This window comes from Ischnura elegans, chromosome 4 (assembly GCF_921293095.1).
Source record: "Ischnura elegans chromosome 4, ioIscEleg1.1, whole genome shotgun sequence".
Taxonomy (NCBI): domain Eukaryota; kingdom Metazoa; phylum Arthropoda; class Insecta; order Odonata; family Coenagrionidae; genus Ischnura; species Ischnura elegans.
In genome coordinates, this window is record NC_060249.1 from 32,713,641 (window position 1) to 32,739,393 (window position 25,753).

Here is a 25,753-nt window from a genome sequence, read left to right on the forward strand (position 1 = left end):
ATCAGGCATACAAATATTTACTATATTTACGAGCCTAGTAATTTGATTTCTCATGCAGAAATACCAAAAATTGGAAATGATTTGACCAAATAAGTTACATGGTATTTTATTATTTATTAATTTTAGGTGTGTGAGCTTCACATTGCACCATTGTGATATCAGAAAGTAATCTGTGGCCTTGGACGAGAAGACGAGGAGAAAATTCTTGCTGAATGGAAGGTGCCCAGATTGGAGGAAGGTACCATTGCTTCACTGTTACCTGTCGCCAAGAAGACAGACATTGTGGCAGAAGTGACATATTTGTGGATGTGGATTTGATTTGTGCAAGTTGGTGCAGTGATAGTGGACGTTCATCGGAGAAAGTATTGACGATAGTTTGTATGTATCGACCAGTCCTCTTTTAAATAATTTTCTATTCGAAAGAGAATAAGAGTAATTGTTTCGCTAAATTAGATGTGGGATAGAAGAGAAAATTGGAAATATTATTGTGGTTGACAATAGAAAATACATAATATATGTATTGTATTTCTGTGGGTTTTTTCTTTCCTGCCTCTTTAAAATTTCTTGCGGTGGTGACTTCATGCAAAGTAAGTATAAAATCGGAGGTGTGATCTAAGAGATAACATGTTTTATTTTACAAGTGTTTATGCTGGTGATTTGGCAGGACTTTCATATTTTTAATAGGTTGATACATTTACTGCAGTTACCTAGGGACTTTTACTCATACCAAATAATTTTTCAAATACTTTAGCGCCTGATATGGGTAAGTTTTAGTAGCTGAGACTGAACTATACGTTAATTTTTGCTTGCATTTTGATGAATTCGATCATACTAATAGCAGATGTGTCAGCAATCCTGTTTCATCGGCAATTTTTATTTAAAAATCTTATTTCGTCAGGCTTTAGGGTAAGCTTTTTAATGCTCGTGGGCTATGTGATGTCTTATTTAGTGTCAAAATTAATAAGAATTTACTCTCATTAACATCTCAAGGTTTCCAAGTAAGTACGAGCCACTTAACAATGCTGGATGCTGGTGGTGCGTGAATTAGCCGTGAGAATCTCATTTTTCGCAGAGTTATTTAAGTGGCCGAGTAAGTTTTGTAAGTTCTCAATGGGTAAATAATACTATATCATGAATTCTAATTACCATGAAAAACTCACAACCGACAAAAACTTTGTCGGTCGTGAGTCTTTCATGGTAATTAGAATTCATGATATGGTGTTATTTACCTATTGAGAACTTACAATTCATTCGTATCAAGGTTCTCGCTACGGTCGGTAGTTATCGATTGTGTTGCGTTCGATACATTTTTCGATCGTGCGAGTTACGATATAACTAATTTCGACCTAATCGATTGAGATTAGCCTGAGTGCCGTGTTCCTGCGCGCTATGTATCCAATCGTACGTGCTTAGTAGCGGACATTCACATGCTGCGTACGCGCTTCGTCGACAGGCCGCGAATGGTATGTATCCATTGACGAAAAGCGACGGAGCGGCACAGTATCCCCTTAGTCAATGGGTACTATGTACATACGAATTAGATACGGAGGGTTCTGTGCCGTCTGGGCTGCCATCGAGTTGCAAAAAGAGTTTTATGATAAAAGATTAGCTATGCATGACGAGCTGAAAGGAAATCCATCCGGCCGCTATATGGCCGCATAGCTACGGGTAAACTAATATAAAGTGTCCATTAAGATATTATTATTTTGTAATAAATCAAATTTGCATGCATTATTTATTTTGTCTACTCATAGATACAAGCGGTGAAGTTTTCTACACAAGGGCTGAGATTTTTGAAAGAGAGGCCATTGCCGAGGCTCCCCCCTGTCGTGAATGAAGTGCTCGAAAATGGTTATTTCCATTCAACTGAGGTGTACTTGTTCGATTCCAGAATTCCAATTTAGTACCTTTTCACCCTCTAAACGCAATACACCATATTCTGTTTTTGAAAGTTAAAACTACCTCTTCAATGCATTATTTTCTTTCTTTAGTGTATTGGAAAATGGTACATGCAAACTTAAGAGCAAATCTTTATTTTTCTTTTAAGCATGAAGGTTTTTTCAAAGATATTGCTAAAATAATTTTGCAAATTTTATATCAGATTTTTTTCTGACCACTAGGATTATTGACGTGAACTTTTTTATTTTTATTATTTCAAATTTTTATATAGAATCTGTTGTGACAACTAATCAAGTTACTTTTAAAATTCTAAAAGTAATGAAATAAAAAAATCGAAAATATTGAAAACTTAATGTTGGATTTCATTAAAGTGGTCTCTAAAACACATATATTAATATTTTACGGTTGTTAGTAACAGTTTTTGACTTTTATCCGTCTGAAGTGGGCTTTGGCCCCACTGTGCATCGATTCAAATTTTTTGCGCCTTTGAGTATTCAATGCGCAGGAGTGAGTGATTTGTTTTTGCGCGAAACGCGTTTTGTTTTCGTTGGTCATGCATTGCGGTCTGCGGAAAATTTTGGATTTCTTTCAACTTCAATGTTGTATTTCGTAAATAGTACCCTAATCAGTTACCATGTATGTAATGTGTGATGCATTCATATGCTTCCCTGTTCATTGAGTGATTCCTTACTCCGCAATTATGCTCAGGAAATACGCTTTTCCTCCGTCGCTACTGAAGTGGGCTATCCGGATTGTGGTTTGTAAAAATTCGTCACGACGATTTTGTGATGTAGTGAATAGGTCTACGGTGGCTGTAAATGATTCAGAAGTTCTTGACGATTTTATCGAGAGCCTAATGACCAAAAAAATGAATAAGTGGAAGTCGATAAATGAAAGTAGGACTAAAAGTGACGTTAAGTTGCCTCGCATCGCCCACGACCCAGGCAAAGAGGCATTGCATGATTTAACTTGCACATCAGTGGATAGTTACGTACATGAAAATTTGACATCGTCGTGTTTAGATACAATTTTAAATGAATGTTTGGCAAAGAGAATATGTGTATCGATAGAAACTCTAATGAAAGCTAGCTATGTTTTAGCGAAAGCGGGCAACAAAACTGGAATCGAAACTGCTATTTCTCTCGCCAGCGATGTATGTGATGATATAAAAAAAGGGGAATTACTAATATACAAGGTTGGTATTTTGGTATAATATATATATGTTGGTATAATCAACACTGGAGTTATGCCTCAGTTTATTTTCCTCATTAGTATACTAATCTACATCACGTTTTTTCTCGATTAAATGCTCGTAGATTCAATTATTGGTTATGTCATTGTGTCTATTCCGTCAGATAACTGCATTAAAAAATACCTTTCTATGCAGCTATAGCATAGACATAAATGCCACCCAGGATATTAAATTTCAATGGAATGGTCTCCAGTTCAGTTCAAGCTAACGTTTTCTCGTGAAGTACAATGATTTTTGAGAATTTTATATTTATCTGGCGGTATTCACATGCTTGCTTCTACCCTATTCTTAGTAACAGGGGCGCTCATGTTACACGATATCAAGAATGTTAATAATACTACTTAGATTTGTCTTAGTGGTGGGAAAAGCCTCTAATATCTTCTACATGCCAGTTATATATCTACCTTTTAAAAAAAACTTGTTGGTGTTGAATTTATTTTGGCTTCTTCGCTATGGCAGCCAAATCGTTTGCCAACTCAATAAGTTCCCTGGTTAGAACCCATCTTCCCTCATACATTTCATTCTATCTGCCATGGTTCTCTTGTGATGGTTGACTATTATGCTACCGCTAATTGGCATGGGACAATGATGCAAGGCTAGACAACCATTTAAAGTTTATTATTTATTGGGAGTCCGTGAATAGAAGGATCTTTAGCATCATTGAAATTTGTTTCAATAGTGTATGATAGAGGGAACTTCAGAAAGTGTAATGCAGTAGTACCAAAAGTCTATTTCCTTTTTAATGGTGAAGTGGTCTATTGAAATTAATGATGGTATTGTGAAGCAATGCAACTTTGCACAGGGTTTCCCTATGACACATGTACCTGTCAAATCCTTTAAATAAGATTTATTGCAATATTGTTTTCACATGAAATGAGTTATATTTTCATTGCATAAAATCAAGATGAATTTGTCATCATCCATTGCGATTATTGACATTTACTTGAAATAATTCCATTCACACCATTTCTTGATTAATTTCCTCTTCGTTTATTGTTTTTTAATTTTCTTAGGCTGAGGCAATGTGGAGGAGTGGTGAAAGCGTACAAAAAAGTCTTGAATTACTTCATGAAGTGTACAGAAAGCAGCCTGGTCTGCGAAGACTTGTTCGAACATCATTGAAGTCTTTGATTAATGGTGTGCTGTTGTGTCGGGGTGAGGCTACTCTGATTCAAGTTAAGAATCTAGTCTTAGAGTTAGCACAACCTCCACATGAGGATGCTGTTCCATTGTCTATTCTTTGGGGCCAGTGCATCTTAAGTGAATGGTTTGCCGATCAACAAGTTTCTGTGGAACTAGTAAGTACCTAATTTTTAATTTTAATGGTATTGTATACTTGCACCTCAAAATGCATTCTGCTTACACCATTTCATGTTGGCATTGAGCCTCTTGAAACCATATCCTAGGGGAATAATTATAATAATAATAATTATAATAGCTTCATTGGTCCTGTAGATATGTTGGTACATGTCTACAGGACAAAAGGATACTCATCAAAAAGAAGTTTCAATAGACATAGTGCCTAAGTAAGAATAGAAAAAATAACTTTAAAATGATAGTTAAGAGTTAAAATTGCACAAAGTAATCAATTTTTCACAGAAATTCATCAACACCCTGAAAAGTTTTCAGGGAAATATTTCTGAAGTTTTTTCTTAAAAAATGCTCAAGTCTTTTTCATTTTTTATTTACCCTGGAAAATTGTTGAATAACTACAATTTATGTACATATGTAGGCCCTTTGCTTCTCATAGTTAGATTCTAAGTAGTTACCGTATGTAATGAGATTTATTTCTTGTATCATTGTTATGTAAAATCTTCATTGGTCTTCAATTGTAATCTTGCTTCAAAGTGTTTTCACGTACGATATTGCTTGATATGTAAATGCACAAGATGGGGCATAATATTTAGTATTTTCAAAAGATTTTGGCAGTTGTCTTATTTTATCGCCTTACACTTGCCACTGAACTGCCCATTTATGCACATTGAAAGTACAACCTTTTTGGGGGAATCCCTTCAGGCAAAAATATTGTATGCATTTATTTGAATGTTTTGTAGAGGTGTGCTCAAAGCTGAAGGCTGTCTCCTAATTTTTCCAGCTCATCATTCCTCTGATCAAGTAACAATCAGAGAATGCGTGCAACCAATAGGATGTATGATTCAATATTTAGAGTAAGGAGTCATTATGAGCTCATATTATTCGGACTTAGGTTTACCTTGACCATTTATGATTCCTTGATTATTCCTCCTGGAATTACGTTGATATGATTTTATTATCAAGAACTGATACTTGAATTTTCTTTTATACTAATTGTACAGTAGTAAGCGTGGTGGGAACTGATGCTTTTTAAAATTTTGTCTGATGAATATTAAAAATAAATTGGTGTTCTTTATGCCTTAGCTTTGTCAAGTTTGTTTGTGGCAGAGGAAGAATATCAAAATGTCGTATTTTCCTACATTTGCTTCTATTCTTATGCATGTGTATGGCACTTCAGTATTTTAAATTTTATCTCCACTTCCATTATGCAGTATAAAATGTTGTGTATTTCATCTTAGGAGCATACTTGTCAGTTGCTTTCAACTTTCTTTAAGATAATTGGCCGTCATCCATTAGTAATTTCACCAGTGGTGTTATGTTTGTGCGTAATCATTGACTGTTCCATCACAAGCAACTTTTTTGAACTATGTATTTAATTTAATTCTTTCCTTGCAGGCTAATGTTTTCAGAGATAATCCAAATTTTAAGAAAGCCTTGGAAAGTAGGGTAGATGCTGTTGTTGGACAGGCTCTGACTAAACATCAAGTAGATGCTGTTTATCGAGTGATAGAAACACTATTAAGGCTTTTCATGAATGAAAAAGCTCAAACTGTGCTTGGAAACCTTTTTGACTATAAGTGTAAGTATATCATTTATTAAACTTTAGCTAATCTAGTGGTTTTATAAGATGCCAGTAGTTCTGTTTCAAGTTATTGTTTGTCTACATTTTGTTGTGCTAGTTACATTTTCATGTTTGAGTGCAAATGTACTATGTACTAAAATCTTTTGTGCTTAATAGAACTTAAGTTGTATTTTTCGTCTAGAAATACTATTGAAAGGCCAGGACTGAGAGTTCAGCACAACATGGGTTGGAAATGTTGCTACATTTTTCTTTTATTTAAGGAGAAGATCATTGCACCTTAAGGACTGTTTACACAATACATTAACACATACGAGTTAATGTACGTTTGTGTGAATGATTTTTGTGGATCGGAACGGAACATGTACGAATGCATGAACCAAATGGAACTGGTTCTATTTTCTGTGCATGCATTCGCACAAGTTGGGTGGTTACACGGTGCATTTTGGCGTTCATTCTCGCATTCATACATTTAGACATTAACCCGTACGTGTTAATGTACCGTGTAAACAGGCCTTTACAATGAAAGCTACCTGAGGGGTTGAAATATTTTTGAAACCTTGCAATAAGGGTGCCCTATTATCTATGATGATTTAGGTAGTGTCAACTCTCTTAAAATGTATTACTACGCTATAATTTTTAGTTGCAATTTCTCAGTCATTTCACGACTGCCTTGGTAAGATCAAATCATTAAATTAGGCTGGATTTAATTGTTTTAACAATTTGTTTATATGTATTCAATAATTAATAATAAATCTATCCGATTGATCGGTATTCATATCTCATGTCTCTCCTATTTTTATTCAGGTTAAGCCAAAAATCCCTAATTGATCAATATCAGTTACATATATGATTACAAGATTAATTGGTGTACATAGTTATGTATCAACTTCCAAATCATTGAGTTCAATAATTCAATTTTTTTTCTTCAGGTGTTGCTTTAAATTGAAACCAAATACATATGTATTTTAGATTTAATGGGCTATTGGCTTACTGTGTTTCTCAAATAAAATTGTATTTCCTAATCTCATGCTTTTTACTTACACATATACATACTATTTGTTTTTATGTAGAAACATAATTTTCATGGCTTTAATGAGGGGTAGGCCCTTGGTGATGTTTAATTTCATTTGATCTTCTTTTTGCAGATGTAATTGGTGACAAAAGAGGATGTGAAGCTATACTAGATCTTTGTGATACTACTGATTTAGACATTGGATCTACCAGAAGGAAGCAGTTTGAAAACGCACCTGTAGTTTGGCTTAACCGTAGAAACACATTAGTTCCCCATAAGAGCTTGGTAAAATTATATGCAAGCCCTGAGAGGTTGCGAGTTCCAAAATTCAAGTTTAAATTATAGGTAAAAAGTTGTTGTAGTTCAGAAGTATTATTTTTGTGAAAGTATTTATTGTTGGAAATGAATGATGAATTTCATTTTTAAAGTACATTTATTGATGGAAAACACTACTTAGAGATTTTCCCTTCAAGGATATATTTTTATGCAAGAACTGTGTTGTTAATGAAATCAAAAAAAATAATGAAATACTTTCCCAATCGTTGCACATGGATTTTGGATGTATGTTCTAGGGAATTCTCCAAGAGCCTCATGGATAGCTTAATCACCAGTATTTTATTTTATCCAACCTCTTCATGGTATTTGCTATTGTGATGATTGTGCAATATTTTGCCTAGAAAAAAGTATTTGATGCTTTTTTGTGTAAAAAGTCTTCAAAGGCTATATCAGCAGAACTTGTTGATGCAATTATTAATTTATCAGCATACTTAACTGGGACGGCAGTGTAATGTCATGGCATTCAATCCTCATGTTTAGCTCTTAGCATTTAACTGTCTGTTGTTATGTTATTTGTTTTGGTATTTATTGTTTTTTCATCTGTGATAACGTTCTTACGGCAAGACTTCCAGTACAAAATATTGTTTTGGTTTTGAAAATATTTATAATGAATAAAGAATATTTTGTTTTATTTTCATGATTTTACTGAAATTTCAGGGGACAGTGCGACCCATTTGCATGTGTGAGGTGCAAAAGCATTGTGTTAATTATTCCAATTTCCAATGTTTGGGACGCAAGTATACTTGCAGTGCTCAATGATTAACACTAATTTTGATGAAATGGAAAGTGAAGATAGAGAGCATTTCAATGAAGAGTGACTATTAATTAGGTCTAAGAAATTTGCTCATCAGGAATGACTCTGGCCTTTATTGGTCAAAGAATTGTCATTTATTCAAATGGAACATGTGAGGATAATTAAGCATATCCTTTCTGTCTACCATGTTGGAATCATCATTGCTGCGATGAGGATAAAGTTGCAAGGTATAATGTTTCAGATAGTTGAGTAGATTTTATATGAAACTTTTTTGACATGTTCATGAAATTATAGAAACCCTTCAGTTGCGATATTTGGTGAACCCTCGTAACCATGGATGGCTAATATTTAGCCCTTAAATGATGAAGGGAACTTGCCAGATGAAAGTGCATAATCACTACAACTGTTGGTTATAATTTATTAACTATTTAATTACTTCATTCATAATGGAAATTAGCATTGTTAATTGCTCATTTTGTTATCCTCGAAATGTGTATTTTATTATGCACAGTTCTGGATGATTAATATCATACATAATTATGCATATTTTCCATGCATCATCAGTTGGCATGCATATTTTAGTTTACACTGGCTCTGCTACAGAAAAGGCCTTTGTACCAGCTTAAAATTTGTCTGCGCATAAATGAAAAGTGATGAACTTATGACTACAATTATGATATGCCAGATCAACCCTATCTTTGATGGAGTGTAAGAAATATTTCTCCATTTGGTGAAAAAAAAGCATCACAAGTCTCCAATACATATTTTGAAAAAGGTATCATAATCTGTGGTGCTTCAGTGGGTATTCATATAGTTGTATTTATATTTGGGAAAAGTAGCTCAATATTGCGAGTTAATCTATGTAATATAGCAAAAGTATGTCATTTATATTTTTGATTATAATCCTTTAGGTAAAAAGCACCTCAATAATTGACAATATTAGTATTGATCCCGACCAGCATACAGCCAGGGCTTCAGCTTCCCCTATATTTTTTCCTTTGTGGCGCCTGCTTGTGATGTATCTCTTTTGGCCCCCTGTGCCTCAAGTGTCCATGAGGAATTTTTATTCATCTGACTTTCTCCCTACTGTCTTAAGATGTGGACTGAAATCAGGGTCTCAGATCCTAGATTTCTTCCAAATTGGATGATACATATAAACTATTGCCACCAAAGCTCAAGAGTTAAATTTATTTTGCAAAATAAGGCAGCGAGGAGGCAGACTATTCTCATACATGCAGTCAGAAAATTTCAAAATACAGAGGATTTGTGTGTGCCATGCCCTCCCTTTTCTTCACTTTAATGTGCAGAAAAAATTTGTAATGCTTACTGGAGTAAATAATACAGCATTTTCACTAATGTGTTATGTGTACAACAATATTGTATCTTATTCAGGAAATAACACCCTTTGCTCATATCAGTCGCATTTACATATACATAGTCTCTTGTCGGGGAGTGGTGGTGATCCTTAATATTCCCCACTGTGAGAAATAGGTACCATTGGCAACTGTAAACATTGATTTGACACCAATTGGAGGGAGTGACGAGAGACAAATTTGCCTCTTAGGACACTTACGAAACATTGGTCAAAGTCAGTCAGTCAATTTCAGCCTCTTGGGTTTGCCTTTCACCATATTTCGCATGCACTTGTGATTGTTGTGCTTAGCAATTACTTTATATGATGGACTTTTATAATATGGGGGATAATTCAATGAGAAGGACATAACATGATATTTTGCATTTATGTAACTGCAAGTAGTATCAATATATGAGAATAATAATAATAATATAGAATATCACTACATACCTTAGCCATACGCTCACACATGATTTATCGAATCAATTTGGACTACAGTTCTTACATTTTTCTTTATTCTCCTCATTTTGGAGAGGGAGTGGGGCTAAACTCTGCCTTACATTTGCCCTTGCCTCATTCCAGTAGTTAAATTTGCATATTATTTGTTTTTTTTGTACTGCCCACAGTTTTGAATATGATTTTCCTTGAGAAGAGCCATGCTGCTTGGTACTGCTACATTAGTGTAGCTCTCCCTAAGGAAATTAGGCATCATTGTTATCTGAATATTTAAACTGGAAAGCTGAAGGTACATGGTTTAATATATGATCAAAGTAGAACATTTATTTTGGTACTTCAGCTGTATTTCTTGGCCATTTATATAGTCTGCTTTCATAGGCATTGCCAACTGAAGGTAAGGAATTTGAAATGATTGGCATTATAGATAAAATGACATTGAAAAGTATGGTCGATGCCTCTCGATGGAATTACTCCATCTTTATTATTGGAACATTACTGTCTATGTTAGCAAAGGTTTAGCAATATATTTTGGGTTGAGACATTCGCCTCATGCTGCAATGCCTATTACCTAAAAAATTAGTGGCTTGGAGTTCGTCCATGTTATTCACACTTTTATTTTATCTTGCTTATTTTGAAACCTTGGAAATAGAAATTCCATTTTCATATCAGTTATTGAAAGCTGAAGTCTGTGCAGTTCTGTTAATGAACCCCCTTTTTTGTTTATAGTTATCTTGATGAAGCTTCCTGAAAATCCTTTTGTACCAAAAGATAAAGATCGCCTAGACTGTGGGCCTTGTAGAAAGGTATGTCCGTTTCTGATTTGGATAATTAGGTATAAAATGCTGAGAATTGGTTTCAAAAATATATTAAATTACAGAGTTGGTTATTTGAAGATGTAGAACATCCCTTATGCTTGTAATCTATGGACTGTTGATTACTCATTAAATGCTGGACTTCATGTTCATCTGTATAAGATTTGTACTGAGTGCCATAAAAGTAAATGTGCTTCCCTGAGCAGGGGCGCAGCTGGGAATTAAGGCTGGGGGGGGTTTAGGAGCAACTAATACTGGGGTGTGGGGGGGTATGGAATACCTACCAGGATAAGCGGTAGGTGCGAGATTAATAAATTTCGGAATTTTTAAGATAAATGGTTCAAAATGGTGAGTTTTACAGCTTTCTGAGAGGTGATTTATTAAACCTTACACTATTCTATTAGTAATATCAATCCAATGATGTAAAATGGATTAAACTTAAAAATTTCTCTTAGCTCTGGGGGGGGGGTTTATCCCCCATAATCCCCCGTCGCTGCACTACTGCCCCTGAGGAGCCAGAAGGTAATATCCGTTGGGTGGATTATGTATATGTACCCATGTTCTTATTCTCTAATTTTCGCTGACCTCTTTTCCTTACCAAACCATCTCATACTCCTATTATCGCATCTGCTTTCATAAGCATTGCCAACTGAAGGTAAGGAATTTGAAATGATTTGCTCCAGTTATGAGTGGTGGCTTGTCGGAGGTGCACATTTATTCTGTGGCCCAATGTACTCTTTTGGATTATCATAGTTAGGTGAGACCCCTATTTGCCATGGATTCTAATATTACGCTAAAAATTTTCATGAATTCAATAAATGTTGAATTCATTAGTAGTTTAGCTATCAAAAGAATTTCAGTTACTGATTAATATGGGTATTGTTCTCTAAGAAAGGAAAGGGGAGATATTCAGTCATTTCCATTCAATAGGGTGGTTTCCTATTATTTTTTTATTGCCTATATCGGAAGATTATTACTCCTGGAGTACGTATTTCTTGCTTTTAGATTTTTAAATGACGATATCTATTTTTCGCGATTAAATGAAAAGTGAAAATTTTCAAGCGCCCGAAAACGCGACGGGTAAGGAAATCTCTCCGTGTGACGTATTTCTGGTTCCCCCTCCCGTCTTGTGAGGTGACCTTGATCGAGGCTCTGAGCGCTGATACGACGCAGGCTGCTAAAGGGTAGCTGAGTGCCTTGCTGGCTGGTAGCGCTTGGCTTAAAAAAGGTTTATTAATACCTTATTAAACGAAGAAAACTTTCCGACCTTAGCCAGTTTTAATAGGTGATTATTAAGACATGTTTCCCTGAGCTCTGCGCCTCATGCATGCATTGGTAATCTCAGACGATGTAAAACTCCTGACTACTCGTATAGAAACTAGGTCCCTGTGACGTCACGTGGAGTGGCATCGCATGGGCGCCTATGTGGCCTTTTTCAAATGAGAATAAAATTGACCATATCCATTCGTCTAAACCGGTATTTCTAAAACGAAATAATTTGTATATTATGAATACAGTAATGGTGGGTAACAAATCGCAATCAATGCCTTTCGGTTTCTTTGATGAAGGAAACTACCCTATTCTCCTCTGTGGGAATTATTAAGTGCATGAGGGAGATGAAGGGTACTCAACGTTTCGGTTGCCCGCGACCATTTTCATGGATGCTATTCATAGATTTTATAAGAGGTAAAAAATTATTTTTTGGCAAGATAACAGCGCTCCAATGTTGATAAAATAGTGAATTAACTAGTCACAGTAAACTCCTGTAGGTTTCTTTATTCATTACTTGAATACGGGCCTTATTTACTCTTCAGGACATAGTTTGACCAGTTTTGACTAGTATTATTCTCCCTTTCAATATGAGTAATGATGATTGTTCCTTGCGGCTGAACAGTGTTCCATGCTTGAGGCGATCAAGTTTCTTCAAAATTTAACACCTTAAATAAATATATAAGGCAAACACATTTGCCAAAATTTCAGGAATGTCACTTTGCCTTCATCAGAACAATTAAGTAAGGAAGCATATACTTCCTAAAAATATTCTTCTCATCAAATTAGTAAAAATTCTATGAGAATAATATTTTTAATTTATTCATTTAGCATGGAACTAGAAATATGCGAAGCTAAAATTCTGGTACTCTTTGAGTTTTGGTATGGTCATATATTTTTTGTTTATATTTTGTATCTTTTTTATATTGTTTGAATTTATTTATTAAATCGCGATAAATTTAGCTTTTATCCACTATTTTTTGTCCACTATTGCCTTTTTCAGGCAATTTACAGTATCCCCTTCATTATGTGTGATAATTTTTTTGTGATTGTATAATATTTATCTGTTTTACATGAAATGTAGTTTTACTTAATGTCATTGTTTGCCTTTTTTCTATGTTGAATTTATTTGCTTTAAATGTTTTCAATTTTAAACTACATATGTATGTATTTGAATTACATAGTGTGACGTTTTGTTTGCCATACTATTATTGTATTTGCTACATTTAATTCTTCTGGGTTTCTCATGAAAGTTTTGAGTATATGAGGATACTCCCCTGAATGTGGGTTCCCTTGGCATTGGATCCACTTTAGGTAGTTTCTTAATAGATTCCAACATGTAATGATGCTTCGGTTTTAGCATTTTCTTTTGGAGGCAGTCATTAGAAACTTAGATTAGTGATTAGACGAATAAACATGTTGACCAGATTCTAGAAGGAAATCAATTCATATAATGTCAAGGATATTATAATTTAGTATCAATGATCATGGGGCGATTCACCCAGTTTAAATCTCAAAGAAAAAAATAAAGTTAGTAGGAACTCCAGTGAAGTGTCTGTTTAAATTTAAACATGGTGTTTAAAATGTTTTGGATAGAAAAATTTATGTCTAATTGAGGAGTAGGTCTGTCGCTTTGAATGAGGTTGTCCATAAAATAACATCCGTACAGTGGATGGAGCTACCAAGTAACTGTAAAATGTGACATACGCATGTATGTAGATGCGTGCATGGGATTCTTAGGGCGTATGAGGTGACTGATGCTATATCCAAACATGTGGACTTACTGAGCGTAGATACGATGAGATACAGGTATATTATATATAGTAATATTTTTTTATCATCTCATTTCTCCACTAGCGTATTTCTTTCTGCTTTAGGGTATCCTATAATATTTCGGATACTGCAGAACCACTGACGTTTATGACATGCCGGTTGCCTAAGTTTTAGGAAAACAACAGGTTTTTTGGCCTATCCTGTAGGATACTAAGTGAAGCCTAGTAAGAGTAGAAAATACGTGTGCGCAACTGAAGTCTGTGTCGCTCAGCCGACTCCGCCAAAAAATTAAATCGCGTATCTCCTGATATTTACTTAGTTTAAAGGTGCATGCTGAATATTTGCTCATAATCGCTCGTATTGATTGCAAAATTCTTTGTCGCCAGTGTCCAAGTTACCTCCGCGAAGACTACTAGCGTGGACAGCGATGCAAGCCCCAAAAATTACTTTCGGACGTCGCCAACCTTGAATTTATGTTCGGTGCACTGGGGTAGTACAGAAGCACCTTACCTCTACCAGTAACAAGCTTGTTGCTGGTAGTGGTTAAGGGTGGATATTCATCAGGCACAAAGTCATTCACCTCATGTCCTCCATGAAAGAGGTTCTTCTCTATGTTAAAATTTACGAAGTGGTGGAACGTATTTGCATCCGTATTTATATGCGTACAAAATTTAAATGAACAAAAAATGAAATTTTCCCCTATTGTGTTGATTCCTGCATATTGTGTTGATGATTCTTGTCGGGTTGGCAGCCGGGGTCAAGCTCTCCATTATTGCCATTAAATTAAGCTGAAATATTTTTTAACCATACATTTTTATGTACTAGTTAATAAAGGGAAAGGAAATAATTGGATCGATTACCGATGAAATCCGTATTTTTAAAACTGCGTGTTAGTTTGCGAGGTGAAATTAGTGTTCCCACTTTCCAAAGTTCATACCACATTGCAGTTAAATCGTTTTAGATTATTTTCCAGTAAAGTTACCGCTAGTTTTGACGAATACGGAAGCATGGTAACGTCACCAATTCCTCTCTACCTACTCCAAGCACTCATATCCGTCTGATTCCCCGCGTAATTATTCTTTATTTTAATTAATTGCGATAACTTTACCCTGTCGATTTGCCTTCATGATAAAATATACCCTCTCTTTTCTTCACGCTTTCGTGAGTTCATTCATTATGATCTTCGTTACTCTTCGAAATTAAAAACATCTTGAATTTGTGTGTTTTGAATGTTAAATGATCAGCAGCGATTTACTACGCGATGGTTCCAGTGTGCCGATTATCCGCTAGATGTCATTGAGTTCTCCGTGTACAAGCGAAGAGTCGCCGCGCTGGCGTAAAAATGCCCTTACCAGCTGATCGAGATCACCCCTGCCTTTCAGCGTATTGTTCCACCAATCGATTTTCTTATTAGCCCGATTAAAATGTTTACATTACTACGGTGTTTCCTTTCTTTTGTTGCAGAAATTGTACTTCTCATCAATGTATTCTCTTTTACTATGAAAACCAATACAATATGTAAGCCTGTTGAATGCAATTCTGAGAAGCGGAACGGATCTGTTAAAGAGCATACCTATTTAAAATTAATTATTTCCATTTTAAAAAATTGGTAGACTTTCAAAACAGAAATGTATGACTAAACGGATTTGAATTGCGGTGGGAAAAAATGGGGATTTTATAGATTTTAGAGTTGACTTATTATGTCTTGAATTCGCGCTTTTTATTTTTATTCAGGAAAGGTTTGTGTTTTGATATCTTTTATATGCGTTGGAGGGGGTCACCCAATTTCACGTTCCCGGCAAGTATCATATAATTTTTTTCCGCAAGAAACAGTGTAAAATTGCGAGATAACTGGCGTAAATTGAGTATAGCGCGTTTATTCATTAAAATATGATTAAATTCTTCGCAATAAAATTCTTCAAATTGTTTTCTTTTTAATGAATCCAACGCTATAAAGCATAGAGTTACGTATTTACGCTGAAAATACGCATTTTTAACAATCGCACGTGAGATTAGTGGGAGGGGGCGTGGGGGTCGACCCAAAATCAAATCACGCAATTAATGGACCCCCCCCCTCCCTTACTTAGTGTTTGATTTACCTTTATTGAGATTGATGTGAACTTGGGTGTTTGCATGATTTTTAGTATGATTTCACCTCCGTGAATATTGTGTTCACTATTTGTACTTTGTATGTATTCGATGAAACTTTGATGTATTTAGATCGTAGAGATCATAGTATCATTATTATCATTGGTTGTCTGCCGTTTAGGAAGTCTCGAGTAGCCTCACCTCCTGCTAACTTTGCCTCTTGCCTTCCTTTTCATCCCCGCGTCGTCTATCACATCTTCTAAATGAACCATAATTTTATTTATTCTACAACCTTGTTCACCTAGTAATTTCAGCGCCTTATTTACTATTTCATTCATTTAACTCTCCGTTTTGTGCATTATCGTGCCAGTTTTGATTCATTGTTTGATTGCCATCATAATTTTCCCCAATCTAGCTAGTAAGTCTTTATTTCTCACTCTTTTCTGCCCGGCTAAATTTCAGCGTTTGTATATATATCTAGATGACTCATCCCGTTTTATATCTGCATTCATAGGCGTAATTGTCTCGCAATCATAGATGAAAACGATCACAACAACAGTTTTTTAAAGGCTAATATTCATTTCCTTACTCCAGAACTTTTTATTTTTACAAAACTTTCTTGTCGTTGAAATTCACTTATATTTTCACATTTTCATCTCTACGTAATTCCGTTACATTGATACTTATTCCTTGTCGCTTGTCCTAGCCTTTCCTCCTCCTATGGGGGCACTTTTATCTCTTCTTCTGTACCTTTTATAATTTATTTCTTGTTTGTATTTACCATTTGTTCGTATGGTTCTGTTGGAGTAATGATTTTCTTAACATAGACCTTAGTACTTGCGAAAACAATAGTTTTTTTCCAAGCCAAAGGAGATGATGGGACTTGTGCCAAAATGGATTTCAACCGGCCGCGTTAGCGTCTGCATCAGGCTGGCCGAATGACTGGAGCTAATGAACATCCTTGACCGAGGAAGGCTCATCGTCGCCTCGTGCAATGGTGTTGCTGGCGCTCTCATTATCCCCCGGAAGCCGGGCCAGCTCCTAATTTAATTAAAGAGAAATGGAAATCATTTGCGATGCCAGGAGCTTAACCCAAATGACCATAGCGTACAATAAGCCCCTTTTGAAGCAACTGTATCGAGAGTTGTACACTTCGAAAGTTGATACATAAAGGATTTTTCATTAGTTTGGTTTATTTTCCTTAAGCCAGAGATTTTTACTTTAATATAAGTATACATGACTGTGACTAGCTACCGCACTTCTCTTAGTACTAATTATTTCTCTGGTCATAAGCCATACTTTCTTTAGGCATTCATTTTTCCTGTAGGGAGACCACTGCACTTGGTACCATCGGAGACTATTTGATCCATTAGTACTAGATAAATGCGGAATATCCGAAATGTTTTGTGAGGTCACTATAGCAAAAGTGTCCTTTTTTAGGTCTTGAATATTTAGTCGTCGTCCCTAGTATCCCTAATTTTGTAAATTTTCGCATTACTGGAGGTTTTATTGGATGTCATTTCACTCTGTGCTGTTAATCGTAAGCAATGCGAAATAGACACAATTGTGTTCTCAGAAAATATTCCAAGTCATCGATAACATCATTTTGAAGAGGCATGATCTGTATATTACACAGTATATTTTTCCATCAATCTGCCGACTGCATACCCTCAGGCGCCATGCATTCCCCAAATCAAAGAAATGATGTGTCATTCGAAGTTCGAGGCGATTCAAGTGAATCCCGGGAGCCTTTTGCAAATATGTGGGGATCGGGTTGGTGTGGTGGCTAGAGTTGTTGGCTTCCTACCCCGTACGCTCGGGTTCAAATCCCGGCGGTGGCAGAAAATTTTCAGAGACTGCCCGATCCCCGCTTGAATGTCGCGTGGAGGACATTTCAAGCGCAACACTCCGTCCGTTGGATGGGACGTTTAGCCGTGGTCCCCTTGGGGCCTTTCGTTAAGAGCAGGCTATTTCCGACGCCGGGTTTCTCTCCACCCTTCCTTCCATATCCTTTCCTCATAGCGCAAATGACATGTCGGTCGCCTGCTCCAAATACCATACCATACCAGTAATTCCAACTTGAATTTTTTGTGTTCCATTGAATAGTAGACACGGGAAAAGTTCGGAGTATTGGTGACTATAACCTTTTTCTCTCGCGGGAGTCGTATGGTTAAAAATTAAATTACAACTACGAATTTTTTGATAGCTTTAAAAAGTGGATAATGAATTCCGTAGCGACGCGTCTGCTACTCGACCAAAATCCGATGCTGAAGTGATATAATATCACTCCCGAGGATGGAGCCAGTTTTTACCCGACTAACGATTTGTTTGCATTTCCTCGGCGAAAATATTGGAATAGCTTTCAACGATATTGTCCTCCAATTAATGAAAATTGACTGTTTGGCCGCGAAAATTAAGGTAATGTGGTAAAGAGATGTTTGAGCGTCCTTTCATTTTTTCCATAGCCACATTTCGAAGTCAAATATGACAAAACAACTCTGAAATAATGATTTCAAAATCATTTCCTGGTGGTAATATGAGATTTTTGAGATTAAGGGTCATTTAATTTATGCTTCGGCTATCAGTAAAAGTTGTTTCAGGCGTACGACTTTGATCAGGATCGGCTGTAATAGGGATGGCTCTGCATAAAAATAATATAGATGTATAAAAGGGTAAGACACAAGAATCATCTAGTTGTGAAACCATTAGAGAAATAAATCCGTGCTGATACTAACTAATGGTATTTGGTGTAAATATTTTGGTGAATTTGTTAATTTTAATTTTGAATTTGGTGCATTTTTTAATTTGGTGAATTTTGGCTAATTTAAATCATAGAATTACGCAGCCCATACGAAAATTGGAGGAATATTGAACATTTATTTTGCAGTACTTTTAAATGTTCGTATTTTAATATATCAATGCATCTAGTATGCAGCATGCATTTTCTCTATATTTTTTTGCGTTATATATATGTAAACAATAAACGAAATTATGCTCAAATTTCGACTATAGAAAGGTTTTGTATAGAAAATACTCATCGTACTCGAGTACATCTGAACTTGCTGTATATGACTGTCATTTCATTTCTAGAGTAAAGAAATTTCCTCTGTAATTATAACAATTGAGGGAAACTAATGAATTCAATTATGTTTGGTGGGGATGATAAGGCAAAGAAATGACGTAATGTGCTGATTTAATTATTTTACGCATGAACTTTTAGACAAATTTTGATCTCAGTTTCCTTCAATTTGCCATCGCTATTGAAAGCATCCTGATTTATCTCTGGGCTTAATGTAATACGGTGATTAGTTCGTTTAAAATCGGAGGTAGAATGTAATGGGGTTAAAAATACGTTGAATTTCTTTGTTCCACCGGATGATGGTCGGTTGAATTTCGTGTGGTAAATTTCCCGGGTTTGCTGTTGTCAGGCATTCTGCGTATCATCTCCCGTATCCCACGTTTATTTTTGATCACTCAGACATTTATTATTGTTCCCCATTTGAGCACATATGGAAATAATCTTCGAATATTGGGAGGAGACATTTTGTGTTCGAACATTTGAACGAAAGGATAACCCTTGGGTCATATTATTCTAATGGCGGGGCCTCTGGGAAGTGTATTCAGGGCCATAACATTTCTGGCGCAGAGAGCAAACCGTTGAGTTGATCTTCTAATTATGGACTGGAATTCTTGGCGTGAGCTGATAACTACTTCTTCTGGCAAAGAAGTATGTAGAGTAGGCGAAGCGAATTAGTGCTTCCGAGTATGTAACCTAGTAATTTCATTTGGAATTCATGGGCATAGTTTATTTTACCCCAAATAGAATATTTTACGTTTAATCTAAATATTACCCGATATTACTTCCTGGAGTTCGATAATGATAAATAGGGTACTTTCCTATTATTTTTTTGTTGCCTACATCGAAAGATTATTACCTCTGGAGTACGTATTTTACGCTTTTAGATTTTTAAATGACGATATCTATTTTTCGCGATTAAATGAAAAGTGAAAATTTTCAAGCGCGCGAAAACGCGACGGCTAAGTATGAATACTGGGAAAAGCCCGTGTGACGTCATTCTGATTCCGGCTGCCGCCGTGTGAAGCCACCTTGGTGCGAGGCTATGAACGCCGATACGACGCAGGCTGCTAGCAGGTAGCGCTTGGCTTAAATAAGGATTATTAATACCCTATCAAACGAAAAAAAAACTTTCCGACCTTGGGCAATTTTAATAGGTGATAATTTAGAGACGCTTCCCTGAGCTCTGTGCCTCATGCATGCATAGGTAATCTCAGACGATGTAAAACTCCTGACTACTCGTATAGCATCTAGGTCCCTGTGACGTCACGTGAAGTGGCATCGCATGGGTGTTCATCTGGCTTTTTTCAAATGAGGCTAAAATTGACCATTAACATTCGTCTAAACTGGGATTTCTAGAATCAAATAATTTCTATATTATGGATTCACTGATGTAACGAACCGCTATCAATGCCTTTCGTTTTCTTTGATGAAGAAAACTACCCTATTGTTTAATTGTAAACGGTTAAATCATCCTCAAAATTATTTTTTATGGTTCCGTTCCGTTTTTCACGTTATCGTTAGTTTCTTAGTATTAAATTGTTATACAGGTCTTACATTGATATTTATCTGGGAAGGTGTGAGCTTAAGGTTACGTGAGATTTTTTAAACATGCTGCCAACCCAACCGCTGTATTAATTTTTTTGTAACACACTACGAATGCTCGTTCTTTTAGTCCATTAGTGGCGAAAAATTTTAGCCGATATACTTTGATCTTTCTTGGGTGTTTTGGTTATTGTGCTGATCTATGAATGAGTTAATATTTAATGGAATTTGGATAACTGGGAGCCTAAGAAGACTTTTATTTTATTGAAATGCCATTTTCGCCAGTTTCTCAATTAAAGAGGTTGAAGAGTTAGTTTTTGCAATTTAACTCACTCATAATTATGAGTGGTTGTCTCAGCGAAATGTCAGGAATCGTCCCCCCTTTAGGTTTTCGAAGATCGTGACTCTGTTCTTTGCAATCGAAACTTATTAACACGTTGCGTACGGATCACGAGAATCTTCGTTTTTCCTGAGCCATGCGCTAAGGACGTATAACGATAATTCTCGTTTTTGCTGTTGACTCCCTTTATTTTTCCAATATAATTTAATTATATCAGTTTTTTTATATGCAACAGGCAGCAATCAATAATATATATTTTTGCATAAGTTGTATGCATTTACAATATCTGCATATCTTTTTTCTTTTACAGTTATGTCTTTAAAGCCGCTACTTTCACGGATGAATTTCTTTACCTGTGTTCCGTTTACAATACTAGATTAAAGGAAGACATGAGTGCATATTGAATTGTTCCAGTTAAAATACCTGCCACTGATTTTAACACTGCCGTACGCAACGTGTTAACCCTTTCTAACCCAGATGTACTTCTGGGAGAAATTAAATTTCAAGACATTTTATGCGTGTGAAAATTTATACTCACTCATTTTATTATTGTGGCAGCCATTAAACTTTACAGCAGAAAAGAGCACGTAGTTAAAATATTTCCCGAATAGAGCGGAAAATGTGTGCATTTTTGATGTAACTTAGAAGCAACTTTGGGTTATGATGGGTCAACTTGCTCCTTTTTTTCCAATGCCGCTGTGTGTATAATGTTTTGTGCCACGGTGATGTGTTGAGACATGAAAAATATTATTGAATTCAGTAAAAGATATTCCTCCTCAGAAGTATACATAGTAAGGTAATCTATATAAAAAAGTACTCGCTTTAAGGCGTTCTCTCGTCTTTGCTTCTTTGCTGAAGATTTTAGCAAACATTGTGGAGCCTGGAGGAAGAATTCTCGGGTTTCCAGCCGGGTCTAGGGGGTTTTCAGCACCGATGCGACATTTCGAGGGCGAAGTCTGAAGACGATGGCAGACTTCGTACAATTCATAAATTTCTTTCTTTGAAACGAATCTTACTGGTGTAGGTCGGTGCTATTATTTAAATATACGAAAATTAAAATATTTACCTTGAGTAGTCAGATCTCAAATGAGTGCGAGATCGGGCGAAAATTATACGCAATTTACTCATCGATGGATATAATTTTCGGTCAACTCTTAGTTTGCAGTATGTGATGGCGTACGTGGCCATGGCTTTGATAATGCCATTTTTATTCATACTCGAGAGATTTTTAGTGGAGCGTAATTTACATAATGTTCTTCTGTTATACTGATTGCGTCTGCAGAAATACTAGAGAAACTGTTGTTGTCGACTTGACTGCTCGATAAAATCTTTTGTTAAAGGAGTGCTACGCTTTCAGCGCCTTGCTTCCTCCCACTGTTACAATTTAACTGCTGCATCAATCGTGATGGACTAACTATCGTTAGACGGGTTGGATTTCTGCAAGATCCGTAGGTTACACCTTACCGGAAGCTTACCTCCAGTTCCGACGGCAATGGGCACTTTTCTATCTACATCATCTTAGTAATATACTTAATTCAACTGAAGTGCGTATATGGCACGGAGTCTAAATTGGAATTGTAAAAAACGTATGGAAACGGCCAATAAATTAAAAACGCCTGCTTTAATGAAAAGATGAAGCAGCACTTTTAGCAATTGATACGCGTAAATAATAGGGTAATCGATCCCTTTATTCAATTCCTTTATTCGCTAATATAGTCTTCAATGCTGGCAGTATAGATGAACTGCAATCGGGACTCCCGGTTTCTAATCCCGAGACATTCGCATTACTGTCTACGCTCGATGTATATATTTCTGCATCTACTGCGTACAAATTCACATGAATAATGCATTTCTCTTTTAAATTGAGTTCTCTGATGCAGGAAAGAGTCTAATTTTGCTTTTCGGAAACAAATATTGCGCATTAGAGCGTATCCCAGTCGATTTCAAGGCATTTGCCCCATTCATTCGCATGCAGTGTGTGATGCTGGAAATATTTTAGGCCGTGCATCACTCGTCGCGCATGCCTTCCGCACGCTGTGTTAATTGGTCTCCCTATCTCCTCTCCGCGGAGACGTGTACATCCCGGGGGAATGGGGTCCCGGGGTCGAACTAATTTGGGACAGTCACCGTCTCGCTATATTCCCTTTGAATCATACGTATTAAGCGAAACATAAAAATCTTGAGAAGCGCCCAACGTCCTGGCAAGTTTTTCGCATTTGCTAGCAGCGTTCTCCACTCTAACTAGAAGAGCGAGCACCCTTCCTCCCCCACCCCACCCACCTTTCCTTGCTTTTTTATGATGCGAGCAGCCTTGAGTGGTTGCCTAAGTTGGGGGAGTTACATTAAAACTTTGGACGAAAAATGTCGAGGGGAAGGTTCCTCTCCGACGGCCCCAGAATATATATATATGAATGTATATATATGCACATACTTTCTCTCCCGGTCCGTCTTCGGATCCTCCCGTATAGTCTCCTCCTCACGTCCATTTCTCTGTTCTTTTAGGACATGCTATGGCTATATGGGACGGTAAGGATTATTCCAATCGATACCCAATAAACAATATGGCACCAGTCTGGTTTTCAACTGAAATTACGATTTGAGTGCTTTAGATGTGAAGTGTAAAAACGAAACGTCATCTCCTTCAATTTTTATCTTGTGATTAGCATAGATGGGAAGCTTTGATTGATTTAAATACTGAATCCTACCCTCCTATTCAAGAACCTAACACATTCCTTGTTTTGTTTTGCTTCAAGTTAAAAAGAATTATGATGTGGAAGCAAGGGCGTACTCAGGGTCATAACTAGGGGAGGAAAGCCATGGTCTAGAGGGGGCGGGGGACAAACCAAGTTGTGACATTAGTTCATGACATTATTTCTTTGAAAAAATAGTTTTATTTTAGTTACATATCTTATACTAATACATATCATTTTTCGTGGGTTTAAAGAAAATTTGTTGAATGTTTTCGTTTCAATTCAGTACTGATTTTGCTCAAAGACTTTTGCGAGTTTTGCTCCTAGGGAGGTGGGAGGGGGGTCAGTTGCCCCCCCGTGCCTCTCGCTGGGTACGCCCATGTGTGGAAGTGTTTTGGGTAATGAGGGAGATAAGAATAATCACGACGTAATAAAATCGATTTTGGTGGAATGACACACTAAAGCATGTGCTATGGTTTATTCCTATTCTATTACTATTGAAAAGGATAGAGGAGGTACAATATTCAGCGATAAAAAATAAATTTTAGAAACATGGAACGTTGGGCATCGTGTAGAAATATGAATTCATGAAGGTGGACAGGCCAAAATTGCAGATGGACCACAGGTGATAGAAATAAACATCTACATCTACATAATACCCTGCATGCCGCCTAAAAGGCGTGTGGCAGGGGGTGTTAGGACACCAGCCGTTTACAGCTAATAAAATAATGAAGGGCTCTAACGAGGTTGGGACTAGCGTTTATTAAAGTCCTTTATGGTTTGGGGGAAAAACGAATTCCCATATCTATCCGTTCGGCAAAACATCTCTCTTAATTTATCGCTTCTATCGGACCTGGAAATATAGTGTGGCTCTAATATTATGTTCTCTGTGTCGCTCTTAAAGATATCCATTCTCAATTGTTCAAGCAGTCTAAGCCTAGCGCGCAGCCTCCGATTCTCCAACGGCTCCCAGCCTAATTCGCTTAACATCTGGGTAACACTAGACGCGGTAAACCAGCAGAATAGTGACGGGGAAAGGTTGTAGACAAAAGAGGGAATTATAACTTAGGAATTGGCATTATAAAAAACATGTCGTTCGTATGGAAACCAGGTATAAAATTTAAGTACTCGCCTTGCTAGGAAGATGGAGCGATCTTCTTTCTTCGTTTTTGCTTGTCGCGTACCTATTCATACTCATTTATGAATAGAAAATTTTAAGCACTCGTGACTCCATACTTCTAATCAAATAATTATGTCTTTGGGCTTAAATACAAGCGTCGATGTTAGTCGAGTGTAAATCCAAAGGCCATGGATTCGAATGTAACGTGGCCATGCTACTTTCTCACACTCTAGTTGCTTCCGCGGCAGGGATAATGGTGCTATCATCTGTTATCATATATATGCTATCATCTGTTGAAGGAGGCACCAAAGGTAAGACAACTGAGGCTATTTTCGGAAAATTTCAAAAGCACTCAAATGAATAGGATAAACAGTGATGTGATGCATTTAATATTGCATTAGACGCTTTCCAAAATGCCAACGATATAATCTTTACCCCGTTAGCAGTTAGAAAATTAATTCAAAACTACGTGATTCGTATAAAATTCAGTAATTCATTTATTTTATCGCAAGATATTGATTTAATGGATCATACGTGCTAGTATCCGTAATTTCGTGTCCAGGGTTTCTTGCTTTTCATCTTACAATTAGTTGTTTCGGACATGGAAAATCGGGCGTCTATATCATCATTGTGTCAGGTAGCCTTGTATCGTATCATGTATCATATCAGGTGCCAATTATAAAAGATGAAAAGGACTGATTTCCATGTTCCTATGGCAGTTTTTTTAATTGTTTGGTTGTAAGTCTGTCAAGAGGTAATCATAGTACTTATAAATATTTGATACCTTGTAGGGATTTAGCTAAAATCTCGGTGTTAAAATTTTTATTTCCGAATCTTCCATTTTCACTCATTTTCTTTCCCAGAATCGTTACCGTATATCGCCAATGGAATATCGTATCGCCCTTGTGTGTGCGCCTGAGTACACGCAACTTCCCCTTTTTTAATCTTCCCTCCCCAACCCCTCGCACCTCCACAGGGAGCCCTCCATCATCGCTCCTCCCCCCTGGCGGACCCCAGGCGAACTAGGTCTTCAGAAACCCTGTCGTGCGCTGCGTTTGTGGCGGCGTCTCTCGTGTCGCCC

General features: G+C 36.6%; 1 protein-coding gene across 2 annotated transcripts in view; it reads left to right on the forward strand.

Moving 5' to 3' along the window:
- Positions 1-8,026, forward strand: part of LOC124157238 (dynein light chain Tctex-type 5-B-like) — a 48,519-nt gene extending 40,493 nt beyond the window's left edge. Inside the window, exons 1-4 of one of the 2 annotated variants that reach the window (XM_046531802.1) lie at positions 2,414-3,094; positions 4,165-4,449; positions 5,861-6,044; positions 7,193-8,026. In XM_046531802.1, the coding sequence (XP_046387758.1) occupies positions 2,600-3,094; positions 4,165-4,449; positions 5,861-6,044; positions 7,193-7,404 (1,176 nt within the window). In that variant the 5' untranslated portion in view covers positions 2,414-2,599 and the 3' untranslated portion in view covers positions 7,405-8,026. Of the gene's footprint in view, positions 1-2,413; positions 3,095-4,164; positions 4,450-5,860; positions 6,045-7,192 lie in introns of those variants that run through there. The other variant, XM_046531803.1, reaches the window with a different exon arrangement.
- Positions 8,027-25,753: the final 17,727 nt, after the last annotated feature.